This window comes from Batrachochytrium dendrobatidis (assembly GCF_000203795.2).
Source record: "Batrachochytrium dendrobatidis JAM81 unplaced genomic scaffold BATDEscaffold_2, whole genome shotgun sequence".
In the NCBI taxonomy this organism is placed as follows: Eukaryota; Fungi; Chytridiomycota; class Chytridiomycetes; order Rhizophydiales; genus Batrachochytrium; species Batrachochytrium dendrobatidis.
In genome coordinates this window covers 962,017-975,102 of record NW_006281100.1, presented here as the reverse complement: position 1 = coordinate 975,102, position 13,086 = coordinate 962,017, and the positions used below count along the sequence as shown (strand labels likewise).

General features: G+C 41.2%; 5 protein-coding genes across 5 annotated transcripts; 2 read left to right on the top strand and 3 right to left on the bottom strand.

The window, feature by feature from the left end:
- Positions 1 to 35: 35 nt before the first annotated feature.
- Positions 36 to 3,629, bottom strand: BATDEDRAFT_34430 (uncharacterized protein; the record flags this gene model as incomplete). Its single annotated transcript, XM_006676734.1, has 7 exons — positions 36 to 1,757; positions 1,834 to 2,539; positions 2,632 to 2,658; positions 2,720 to 2,766; positions 2,834 to 2,915; positions 3,016 to 3,115; positions 3,210 to 3,629. 7 exons carry the CDS (start codon positions 3,627 to 3,629, stop codon positions 56 to 58), a joined length of 3,084 nt encoding a protein of 1,027 aa, XP_006676797.1. The 3' UTR covers positions 36 to 55.
- A 154-nt stretch (positions 3,630 to 3,783) lies between these two features.
- BATDEDRAFT_31357 (uncharacterized protein) lies at positions 3,784 to 5,708 on the bottom strand. Its single transcript, XM_006676681.1, has 6 exons — positions 5,271 to 5,708; positions 4,596 to 5,210; positions 4,391 to 4,519; positions 4,248 to 4,318; positions 4,080 to 4,189; positions 3,784 to 4,016 (listed from the first exon to the last, which is right to left on the bottom strand). The coding sequence occupies exons 1-6, from the start codon at positions 5,299 to 5,301 to the stop codon at positions 3,800 to 3,802; spliced, it is 1,173 nt and encodes a 390-aa protein (XP_006676744.1). The 5' UTR covers positions 5,302 to 5,708; the 3' UTR covers positions 3,784 to 3,799.
- Positions 5,709 to 5,862: 154 nt separating this feature from the next.
- BATDEDRAFT_86239 (uncharacterized protein) lies at positions 5,863 to 8,173 on the top strand (the record flags this gene model as incomplete). Its single annotated transcript, XM_006676989.1, has 3 exons — positions 5,863 to 5,919; positions 6,215 to 6,368; positions 6,486 to 8,173. The coding sequence occupies 3 exons, from the start codon at positions 5,863 to 5,865 to the stop codon at positions 8,171 to 8,173; spliced, it is 1,899 nt and encodes a 632-aa protein (XP_006677052.1).
- Positions 8,174 to 8,506: 333 nt separating this feature from the next.
- BATDEDRAFT_36626 (uncharacterized protein) lies at positions 8,507 to 9,255 on the bottom strand. Its single transcript, XM_006676787.1, has one exon. The coding sequence runs from the start codon at positions 9,020 to 9,022 to the stop codon at positions 8,549 to 8,551; it is 474 nt and encodes a 157-aa protein (XP_006676850.1). The 5' UTR covers positions 9,023 to 9,255; the 3' UTR covers positions 8,507 to 8,548.
- Positions 9,256 to 11,144: 1,889 nt separating this feature from the next.
- Positions 11,145 to 12,569, top strand: BATDEDRAFT_15859 (ribosomal protein P0). The gene is made up of 3 exons (XM_006676496.1): positions 11,145 to 11,205; positions 11,269 to 12,047; positions 12,297 to 12,569. The coding sequence occupies exons 1-3, from the start codon at positions 11,190 to 11,192 to the stop codon at positions 12,453 to 12,455; spliced, it is 954 nt and encodes a 317-aa protein (XP_006676559.1). The 5' UTR covers positions 11,145 to 11,189; the 3' UTR covers positions 12,456 to 12,569.
- Positions 12,570 to 13,086: the final 517 nt, after the last annotated feature.

Below are 13,086 nucleotides of genomic sequence, written 5' to 3'. Positions count from 1 at the left end.
GGATGATTCGTACAACAATGTTCAGCAAGGTTGATAGTTTGAATAAAAAACTTTATTACAGGACTCGAGCTTTTTTAGGTCGGCGATCTGCTTCATCAGTGAGTAAGCCTTTGGCACCAACTAACCCATCCTCCATTCCATCATCTTGTTCTGATGTCTTTGTACTAGCCGGTAACACCTCGTGGTATTGCTGATGCATTAACTCCATGACTGATGTGAGTGTGCTACCATGATCAGCCTGTAAGCGTAGTGTAGAGGGTGGATCGCAGTTCAAGTGCGACGCGGCTGGTAATGGTGTCATCTTATCAGCTGAATGTGTCTCGACTGATTTAGACTCTACGTTTTCAGAACGTGATTCCTTTTTTAATGTGTTTTCAAAAGATCCTAGCGATGAATCTAAAGGCTCTAACATCAAGCCTTTAGATTCATGTGTTGTGCTGCTATTCTCAGTGCTTGAATTGCTAGCTAAAGCGGTGCAAGAGTCCGTTGTGTGTAAACTATTTTCGCTAGTCCCGCCAATAGATATCGTAAATTTTTGTGCAGTGGATTTTGAACCCATCTTGGATGAAGCCTGTCGCTTTGTATGAATCAGGTCCAATTCGTCGTCGTCATCATCGGGGTAATTAACAAGAGGGCCTCGTTTGACTGGGAGTTTAGACTCGGTTGTTGGGGCAGGTGTGGATGGCTCGGTAGTAGTAGCATGAGCATCTACTTCCACAGTCTCTTCTTCTTCATCAAAGGTACTAAAGTAAGCTTCTTCGTTCATATCCATTTTAGCCCATCCATCCTTTTGTAAAGGCTGTTTATCCAACTTGCTAGTATCCGCACCACTTTTATCCGTAGTCGCACTCTCGGCTTGGTCTTCGTTTTTTACTTGTTCGTGTTGCTGCTCATACGCTAAATGCAATTGCTTAAAAGTATCTACATATGCCAGAGCTGGAAAAAATTTGTGAAAGTGCTCGACAATATGGGTAACGATCGATCTCGAAGATCCAGCATTCCTGACTGTTTCAAAAAATTCCAAACACGCAGAGTTGAAGAGATTTGGCTTGCCTCTTGTGTCAATCAGTGCAGCAAAAACAGGGCCAAAGACATCAGATTGAACCAAGATACGATAGTAAAACTGGTCATTTGTGCCAATAAAGGTGCGGAGAACACGGAGAGCAGATAGACGCAAATGGGATTCTTTTGCACGAAAAAGTAAAGCTGTATGACGCAGCAATCTTTCACGCAAGATAAAGTTTTTGATAAACATGGCGTGCTGAGTAATGACAAAACACAACAAGTCACAGAGATGACTGCAAATAGAAACCAATCGACTATCCAAAACCATGACCTGTGACCCATCACGCTGGTTCACCAATGGCATTTTGTCAAGCTGTGTTAGTGGAGAAAACAAAACCTTGCAGTAGGAATTGTAAAAGAGCTGCTGAAAATTGTCTGCATTAGCTTCTCCCAAAGATCGAACTAAAATATTATTGACAGAGTCCATTCCAGAAGTGTCCAGTATAGATCGGAGACAGTCAGAAATTTGAGATCGAAGTCCAGAGTCGGGCTCATTCAAGAATTGTTCAATGACAAAATCAATAAGTGGCCTGTGACCCTCTTCAACCTGTGCTAGACAAAACGATCGCACAAGCGACGGATCGTGATCTAAAATATTGTGAAGAATAGCAACCGAAGCAATCCGCACAAGCTCATCTGTGTCACCGAGCGTATGCTCGAATACTGTAAACAAGCCATGATTCCCAAGAGCCCTAAGTATTGCAGCGTACCAACAAACCAAAATCAATAATAAGCCAACAAAGCATGGTATTTCAAAATGCAACTTACAGATAAAACTCTGAACGGAGCTGTTTCTGAATGGTGCGAGCCATGGCTGACAAGTCATTCAAAAACAAAATAACCTCCTTTTTCTTTTCTGCAGAAACATGGTCTTGACTCAAGAGACTGAACAATTTTTCAAGAAACTCGTCATCCTTCCAAAACGACTGAACAATTTCCAGATTGTTAAAGTATGTGATGGAATTTAGCAATGTGTATGTTTGTTCGTCAAGGACACGGGCAAGAACAACATCTCTAAGGTACTGTACTCGATACGTTTGCTTGATTCGTACAATAGTTTTCTCGTTGGCTATGGGAATAACCTGCTTAAAATGAACATGTCGCTCCAGATACTCACGATGGTTGGCTTTGGTCTGAGGAAAGTCTTTATCATACTCCAGTATGCCTACCACAAGGGTAAATACTTCCTCGTTTAAAATATGCTCGAGGATTTTCTGATCGTTCAAAAAAATGATGCTACGAAGAATGCTAGATAGTATAAACAAGTCCGAAGTACTTTCAAGGTCCTCACACAACTCGAGTAGTGGAAGTAGTTTATCAATGTATCCTGTTTCAATAATGAATTTTGCTAGCTGCTCTCGAACATGAGCACTACGAGTTGAATGGCTTATGGTAAATTCAATATCTGCAAGATTTTTCAGTTCAGGATCAGCCAAATCAACCACCATTTGCTGGATGCCATCTACTGATGCCTCTGTAAAATAGTAGATGCAACATGGTTTATAAAAGCATGGTCCAAGTCAGTGTTTGCGTCAAAATCCAACGTATATTCAATTGAACAAGTACCTTCTCTGAGGAGTAAGTTTTCAGTATCTAAACAACAAGTGTTAGATCAATCAAACAATCAACAAGGACAAGGACAAGTTGAGTCTACCTATTTTGTTTGTAGCCAGCCGAGACTGTATATCGAAAATATGATCCCTAACGAATTCAATGCAAATGAATTAAAGATGGAGCATGCAGCAAGTAGATGAACAATACAACATACCACATTTCCGAGCATCCAACAATTTCCTGGAAACTAAGTGCCAGATCTCCAACATTGGGTTCTGACCATACAATAAGTGTATCTATCATCAAACATGGATTAGCCAAGAATAGTGGAATACAAGTTGGACAAAAGCATGGCAGCAAATGAATGGATTGGATTGGATAGAGTATAGGACGAACCTTCCTGACGTTGATAGAGAATATCGTGTGCAAGTTTAACATTCATTAAAACAGAGCCATCTACTTCAGATCTAACAATCAAACAGAATCCAGCCAGTGTCTATAAGCAATCCAGAACACAAGTTACTATACGGATTGAAAAGCAAAGTGCATGAATCTGTTGCAGATGAACTGAGCTTGGACGATCCACCCACCTCGACAAACACACACACAACATGACCAGTGCCCTTGTCAGTCCATTGAGAGCTCGAACCCATCTCATAGACCTTGACTCTGGTACGAGCATTTTCAGAAAGATCCAAGACTGTGGATTCCTTTGACTGTTCTTGATGAGTGTCGGATTGAAGTTGTTCTGAATGCTCATGCAAGTCGACTCCATTTGGTTCAGTCGAAGCAGCAGTTGTGTGAAGCAGCTCCTCAGTACCTTTACCTTTGCAGTCTTCTGCAGACAACAGTTGGGTTGTAGACTTGAATGGCTCGTTGACTGACTCGGAAGTAGCAATCAACGAGTCATGGCTGTGGTGAGGTTGTGATGATATCAGCAAAGACCCATCTGTGGCAGTCATGTCCATTCCACCACTCCTCTCCTCAGCCATAATAATGCTTCCTGCCATGTAAAATGCAACGAAAAGAGTTACAGTGTTGTGCTCACGCAATGTAATTCTTTTCGGTATTTCGCAGTGATTTTGATTTGCTTTTGGAACAAGTTGAATATTTATTATTTTATTAAATTCTAATTTGAATGTTTAAATCATTCCATCTTCAGTTGATATTGAAAAATGGTTTATTCAGATTGCTGTCGATCGTATTGTTCCAAATAGTCAAACAGTTGAACTTGCTTTAAAACATGTGCTGTGCCATCGTATGCATCATCTCCACAGACAAGAAACCGAGGCTTACTTTCAATCGCTACTCCTGTTCGGTCTGCATGTCGATACAGACACGAAGTGGAAAACGGACACGTTCCTTGGCCGTATTGGAAATGCTTGCAGTCAATGCGTCTACATTGGATAATCATGTGTTATTGGCTCAGTTGTTATTCATATATTATCATTCATACTTGCCCTAATCGATTGCGATAGTCTTGAATAATTCGTTCTTTTGAAGCTGCATCAGTTGGCCATGTATCGGATGGCACCACCAGATATGTGATGGTGCGACAAATGGGACATGTCTGCATAGAGTTAATCTACAAGTTGTAATAACACCAGATTCAAGATGGACTAGATTACCTTTGCAGTTCCCATACTATCATTTGTACGCCATGTTCGAATGCAATCCAAACAAACACAATGATCGCAGGCTATATATGATTATACTCGCATCATGTCAGTTGGAATTGTTTCTATTCAATCGAGTGGTAATTAGTACTTGCCTAAAAGCCCAAAACGAGGATCTGGCTTTTCCATCACGATATCCAAGCACACAACGCACTCTTGATTCTTGCCAGCTTCTCGCTCTGATAATTCTCGTTCTAGCAAACCCAAGCATGAATCAATGTGTCCTATTTACAAAATAAAACACATCAAGTATACCGTATCGAATCCATCCACAAAAGCATCAAATGGTTGATCCGGTACCTGCGTGCACTTTGGGGGAATCATCCGGATGCAGACACAACTTATGGCATGCAGGACATTCTAGTCCATGCAAATACCGACACGAATGCCCAAACTTGCAAACTCCTTTAATACCAAATGGACACAATGGCAATCGATTCAAAGCCGTACTCTCATCTTGAGATGAGTTCATTATTGACTGACTGAGTGGAGATTGGATAGCTTTCTCTATTCTACCCATTGGCATTGAGCAAGTCTTGCTGGATGAACCTGAATCTGTGGGTTCAATGATGGCCTGAGCCATCATTGAGTAAGATAATCCAGTCTGCTCGGGTGTTTTTTTCAAACTAGTTTTTTCTAAACTAGCTGTCAATGCAGACACTTGACTGTCCTGAGTTGTGCAAGCTGCTGATGCATTTTCTCTTACCAAAGTCGAACATGATTTAATGGCTGCTGCACTCTTGCCAGGCTTGGAATGCAGTAAAACACACCGATCACCATACTGACAATTGCCGCTCAAGTAAAACGAACACACTGTGTTACCACTCGACTCTCTACTGTGAATAAACGGACAATGTTTTCCCTTTGTGCATGAGGCCAGTGCATAGAAACGGCAAGGCATAGTCTTTTGTGTGCCTAATGTCAAGAGTGTCAATCCTCGCTAGCATGCAGCAGTCATCCAGCAACATGACCCACCTGCTGTCCCAACACTCGATCGTCCTGTCATTTCCAACTCAATGGAAAGCCTTGATTTTCGATTAGCAGTTTTTAAACTCGATTATATAATCATGAATGACTTGCAACGAATCTGGCCGTCGTTGATGCATGTCAGACTTCAAATTGAACTAAAAAACACATCAAGCATTATTTGGAACAGTTTAATGAATCATGCACTGTATTTGAATGGGTTTAAACACTCGCTATCCTTGTATGTCCAACAATCAAGAATATACCATGCAAAGCATTGTTGGACATACAAGTATTAATGTTTACTGCTGTCGTTGCAGTTGTAATACTAATATAAACAGTTTTACTAAAAGACATTCAACTCATCTGGCACTAGACTACACTCAATTTGAAAGCCAAGTTTATCTACAATCCTACGCACAATGGAACACTAAGAATACAATAAACAGCCAATCTCATGACGGGAATTGCATCGAAAGAATTGAGAATGTATTCAAGTCGATTTGCAATAGGAAAACTAAATATTTAACCATTTAGTGCAAGATACAGAAAAGCTTCATTTTACATGAACAATATGGCTTTAAATTCTTTCCCATTACCAATGTCACATGCAGTATGGGTCAACGACAGTGTGTTTGAGCCTGGATGCGAGCCTGATGTGAGTTCATTTAAACTATAACAGTCTACGTTTAAAGCAGTCTTGCCGACATTCATCTTGTATTAGCTTGGCAAGGCATTCATTGGATCATATTGTTTTAGAAATAGTTGATACTGTCCTGTCTGTTGGAGATGCCAGAATCATTCAAGCTTATTACTATACCCTATAGTTTACCATCACTACACTCTTGAAATGGTTGATTCAAATCGTCAGATTCAGCACTTTGACACTCGAGTTGAACAGTACTGACACTTGCGAATGCAATACCCCTTGTTTTTCAACTGCTTTTAAATAGAATCAGGAAGCATGGCTGGATCCTAAAGTGGAAAAGTATTGCTCTGCCTTGCCTCTCGACAAAACAAAACTCAAGACAATGATTATAGGAGGAATTCCTTCTCAATTGCGCAAAACAATATATCCCAAACTGCTCAAAGTATCGCAACTTGAAGGTAAGATCTTGTCAAGCATGGTTTCTGAATGCCTTTGAGCAGTTCATTGGCATGAGTCTAACGAGCTGATTTGATCATTTTGACAATCCACTTGGAATGCGTTGAATCGATACACAGCATTCGAACGCGACTTTCTTCGCTCCCAAACTCGCACATATGGCTTGGTGATTCCACCGGATCCGATTCCGCCTACTTTTGGTGGTAGATCTCAGCAAAACACTCTTGCTTTGACTCCTGCTGGATCAGTGGTTGTACGTCATATTCTATGCATTGTTGCTCATGACAATCCCATGCTAGAATACTGTCCTTTTCTTCCTCCACTGGTTGAACTTTTGGCTCATCATATTGATTCCGCTGATACACTGTTGGGTTGTGTCAACTCGCTACTTCAGCTTAATTCTTTCAAACACCCATCTCAATCTTCTTTGTCACAGCCAGCTAAATCCCTTATGCCAGGCGAATCGAGCTCATCTCGTCGATGGGGATACATTCCCGTGCATCACAAAGAAGCAAAACTTTTTAGTAGAGCATTCGGCAACCTTCTTTACCAGACTGATCGTAAACTTCATGCACATGTTACAGACCTTCATTCAACATCTCCTGATCCATTTTGGACGTCGTGGATACAAAACATGTTTATACATGTTTTACCTCAACCACTCCTTTGGCGATTCTTGGACTCGTTTCTCGTTGAAGGTTATAAAGCGTTTTTGCGTTTTGGAATGGCCATCTTGATATACCAACGCAGTGCAATTCTTCAGATGCAGTCGATTTGGGAAATCAATCAACTGATTACACCAGCGCTATTCAGCGACGACGCGTTAAAGAAATCATCCAAACATGCAACCATAGCAGATAAAATTTGTGCGATTGCCGCTGGAGTATTTATCAACTATGCCAATGTAAAGCGAGTGCACCAGCATCATGCATCGTTGGCTGCAGTAAGTCAAGAAAGCACTGATTCGATAGATGTTGTCCAAAACAGTCTAAAGTATCAAAGGGCTCTACCAAAATTTGTTGGTCTTGGAGTAGCCGCTGCCATGTTTGATCATCAACAGCAGCAGCAGCGCGCAAGTGAGTTGGAGTATATGGGTTATGAGGAAGAAACAGATGCAGAATCACAGGTCGAAGCAGATACAAAAAAATCACGACGACCAGTATCGTGCATGAATACACTGGGCTCGGGCCAAATTATTTTCACCGAAACCAATGATTTGGACAAACTTGCTGTGCCAGCAATTGACATGTTGAGTTTACAAAATCCACAGATTGATATTGATCTGGTTGAAGATGCAGATGAAAGTGATAATGGCTCAGACTCTGAACCACCTGCTGCGCTTAGCATATCTCATGCCAATTCACGATCGTCATCTCCGTCGCCTCAACCCGTCGAGCTGTTACCTGCTTCAACCATAGCTGATACAGATTGCTGGGTAGCACTGTGGAGCTGGATCCCGCCGCACAAACGCATGGATGCCATTGAGTTGGTTTTTACAACAAAAGTACACGGATACAACCTTCGTAGTCTTTATCATACCCTACACCGTCGATTTCCAATTATTTTGGCAATTGAAACAACCAAAGGCGAGACTTTTGGAGCATATTTGAGCGATGGCATCCCAGATCTGCGTGAAGAACCTCATTTTTCAGGAAAATGGATTGGCACTGGTGAATCCTTTGTATTTTCATTGGTACCGCATGCAAAAATGTTTCCTTGGGTGGGGAGGTTGAACGAGACCATGACTGGAGCATCGTTCTTTGTAAATGTTACACAAACGTCTTTGACCATCGGTGGTGGCGGGTAGGTAGAATATAAACATTTGGTATATAGCATGTTTGAGACTAACCACATTCTGTTTGATTGTATTTGACATGCTCTAGTGATCATGTGGCTATTCAGCTTGATTCAGAGCTGCGGTATGGATTTACAGGAAAATGCACTACTTTTATGAATGACTGTTTTACGATGGATAAAAGTCATCAATTTGAATGCTTGATTGTTGAAGCATTTGCTTTTACTCATGTTTAACTCACGGTTTATTTCCAAACATTGCATATGCTGCACAAGATTTTTGAATGAAAATGGTTATTTATGGACTTATAGAACCTGGCTCAAATAGATACTCAACCATCAATATAGCTTATACTCGACTCAATTTTATTAAAGTCAATATTGGTAGTCAGTGATGTTGCAATGGCTCGCCAGACTCACTGTATATCAATGTAATCATGTCCCAGTCTTTTTTCTGGCGTTTTTGCTCCACCTCCATGACCGACTCTACACGTAAGCGCAACTTTTCGGTCGACATACGTTCTCCAAGTTCCTTTTCAAACCTTGATACCAATTTTCGAGATTTTTGCAACAAAGGACGAATCACTCCCATTTGATGTAACGCAGCAACACGTCGCTCAGAACTGTTTCTCAAATCAGCAGTTTTAAATTCCAACTCGGCCAAAACATTTTGAATTCCAACCGTTTTGGCTTCATCTGCATGCATCACATCAAGAATAATGGGAACACGATGAGAAATAAAGTTGGATGGCTCAGAAGTGGAAGTGGGTTGGTTTGGATTAGACATGTTGGGTTCAATCGTTTTGACAACGTGTTCAATCGTAGTAAGAAAGTCATCAAGTGTGCGTATACTCTGTCCCATTTCATCTCCAAAAGCCTCTTGGTCCTTGACAAACTGCTGTTCATCCACAATGCGTTGAAGTTCCTTTTCCCATGTACTCTTGCATGTGGATTTGATATCAGTGACAATTCTATGACAAAAGTCATCTACATTGGAGGATAGGGATGCAATATCTTGACGAAGATGATGTATGTCGTATAAAGTCACTTGCACACCACGAGTGAGATCAACGCGAATCGTGTCAACAGTAGATCGAAGAGCATTGAGATGATGTTCAAACGTTTCTGCATAGTCGCCCATGCTGTCCAGCGAAGATAGCAAAGCTATACGAGATATTCCCGAGTCATTCTGATATTTTTGAGACGTAATAAGAAGCTGAGAGGTATTTTTAATTGTGAGTGCAAACTCTGAAATCTGAGTGTTGATGAAAGTGGTGAGATCGTTGTGCATGGATCTTAGATTTTTCAGCTTTCTCATTGTATCAGAAACTTGTTTTGATTTCAACGAATCCAGCCGTGTCTGACTATAATGTTCAGTGGTATTCTGTGATATTACCGGAGATATAGTTTGAACATTAGTTTCAAATTTATCTAGCCGTTCAATAATCATACGTAAATGATCGGTGACTATATTTTCTGAATAGTTTAAAAAATGATTTACGTGAATAATCTTTAAAAAACAAACAGTTTGAGATGCACACCCTTACCTTGCAAGTCACCAAAAGCCACAAGCTTCAATACACTGCCATCATGGATATCTTTTACATCTTCAAGCAGATACATTTCATTGAATGTTGGATGTCGTATGTAGATATCATAATCTTCAATATGTTCAATATGCGTGAATACATTGCTAAACAGAGTTCGGAGAGTGATGGCATTCAGTGGTGGAATGTAGGTAGCTTTTCGAGTTGTAGAATCGCACTGGAGAAACAGCGTGAGTCGTGGATGGGATATAGATGGAGCTGAATCTAGCACACCAGAGTGGATTTTTGATTCATTATTGTTACTTGTGATGCCACTTTGGGCTATTGATGGATTTGGTTTGACGGACAAGGAATTTTGAGCAACATCTAGTTTTGGGATAGTATCTGTAGATTTATGCCGAGAAACAGATGAAGAAATAAGTCGAGATCGATGACGAGATGTCTGTGGGGGAAGATGCTGTTTTTTTACTACAATAGAATCATGACCTATATTTAATGAGGCATTTGGTGCAGTATCTGCGATGGCAGCAGGAGCGATTGTAGGAGCAGACAAAGTCAAAGAATGCGATTTAGAAACAGAAGCTGAAACAACACGAGGGTTTAAAGGCACCTTATTATCGGCCAATATATTTTTTTTATGGGGTGGAAGATGATGCACAGATGCGCAGCTGGATGTCGTTGTAGATCCAGTAGTTGCTGAATTACCAGGGACAGCACCGACGCGAAGTTTGTTCAAGTCGTGTTGAACGGATTCGATGATATCCAGCACTTGCTGTAGTGCCATATTCGAGCCTATTTGACAGTCGGTCAATAGAGAATCAAACAAATAAGATATCTTGTCAGGTGCCAAATGCAGTCTGCGCAAACAAGAAACAGAGGGTTGAACTTTAAGACTGGTTACAGTCTGCAATGCAGATTCAATAGCTGTTATCAGTGCCATTATATCAGAGCGAGAGCGTTGTGTTTTGTCAGAATAATCATGTGCTGCAGGATCCCATTCATCTAAACTTAATTGAAGACGACGACAAGCCAGCAGTCCAGAAGTGAGTGGGTCAGCAATAGCTGGTTTACGTGGTGTGTTGGACGACATAAGCAGATCCAGTGTTCGTGTGGAAGTTGGCAGAGTGACAAGTCTGAACGTGATTCTATCAAGTAATCGTATGGAAAGTAGTTTATGAATGTATACTCGGATATACTAGTATGTGTAGTTGAATCTAATGGAGATTCGTATCTGCAATGGCGAATCCATGAACACTGCAATACCACGTGATTGCATTTACTTAGTCACGTGGAAATACTGTCAGATTGAGACTTGCAGCCAGACACAGGTTTGTCCATCAATCGATTCTGTGTAAGTAGACGGCAGCTGCAATCCTCATCCATCCATCTATGCATGGCCTGATTCCAATCGATTACTAAACTATCTTATTGAATTAGTCGTCTTGAAACTCCATATCTAAGGAACCCCTTGAACACGAAAGAATGGCTGGGGGAGACGGTAAGTTTGAAACAATAAAATTCTTGAATCAATCAGGATTTGCTAACTATCATGTTTGATCAGCACGCACTAAAAAGGAAAACTATTTCACCAAACTCAATGAGTTGTTGACCGACTACTCTACTGTCTTCATTGTCAATGTTGACAATGTCGGCTCCAACCAGATGCATCAGATCCGTAAATCCCTCCGTGGAAAGGCTGTTGTTCTTATGGGAAAGAACACTATGGTTCGTCGTGCTCTGCGCAACGCTCTTCCCGAGAACCCTCAGTTTGAAAAGCTTCTTGCTCTTGTTCGTGGCAACATTGGCTTTGTCTTCACCAAGAACGATCTCAAGGATATTCGTGATGACATTCTCTCCAACCGTGTTCAAGCTCCCGCCAAGGCTGGAGCTGTTGCTCCCGTTAATGTCACCGTGCCTGCTGGTAACACTGGTATGGAACCCGGAAAAACCTCGTTCTTCCAGGCTATTGGTATTGCCACAAAGATTGCTCGTGGTACTATTGAAATCATCAGCGATGTCGAGATCATTACTGCTGGCAACAGAGTTGGTGCTTCCGAGGCTCAGTTGCTCAACATGTTGAACATTTCTCCCTTCACCTACGGTCTTACCATTACATCCATCTACGAAAATGGCACCGTCTTTGACGCCTCTATTCTTGACATTACCGATGACGTGCTTATCGGTCATTTGCTCACTGGTATTACCACCGTCACTGCTCTTTCTCTCGGTCTTGGTTTCCCCACTGTTGCATCTGTTCCCCATCTGCTTGTCAATGGCTACAAGAATGTTCTTTCTGTCGGTGTTGCTCTTGAAGAGTACACCTTTGATGCTGCCGACAAAGTACGTATCCATTATGTTGTATTCTAGATTTAGATCTAGAGCATTGGCTGGAACTGTTTAAATCTACTACATTCACTAGGATTACAATCTTACTTTGCGACAAGCAATTGGATGATTTATTGCAAAACACTCTAATTTTTACATGAGTGAATGTCTTGTTTTCAAACAAAAGGCTATTTTTTGGTTCATGTAATGATCTGAACTCTGGTTTACTAACTTTTTTCAATTCTAAATGCTACCGATAACTAGATCAAATCGATCCTTGCTGATCCATCTCGCTTTGCTGCCGCTGCACCTGTCGCTGCTGCTGCTACCTCTGCACCTGCCGCAAGCGGTGGTGCTGCTGCTGCCGCCAAGGAAGAGTCTGAGGAATCCGATGGTGACATGGGTTTCGGTCTCTTTGATTAAGCTAGTCACAATGGATGGAGATTTGTGTTTCTGGAGCGATGCAACTGACTTGGATCGTAGAGGACTTGGTTTGGTTGGATTTACATTTAATGAAATATTCTTCATCTTTGGGTTACCTTTTTGATTTTTGGCATGCAATCTGACTATTCAATTCATTAATCTTGAGCCTATAGACATGGGTTATATTGACACAACCTGTAGCTCAATGTATTGGACTATTTCCAATGTGTATATTTCCATAACAATACAAGTGTTGTATGCAAGAGTCATTATGGCCAAGTGACATGGATCGTTGCATGAGAACAGACGAGCAATCAGACAAGTTTTAAAAAGATTTAGTCGGGATGAATCTCCTTCAATACCCGACTAAATAAAATCGACAATTGTTTATTCTACCAAAACCAAGATGGCAGACGGAAAAACTGGGTGGCAAGCATATTTCTTTTTGTTGCAAGAGCGAATGAATAGATCTGCATTGCTGCTATAAAGCCAGTTTTTAGCAGAGTTGAACGTAAAGATATGGATAGCCAACAATGGTGACAGTCACAGGATGATTGTGATGGGTATTGCCAATAACCCATGACTGCCTGCTCATGAATCATGAGAATGGTAGTGCATATGTACTATTTAG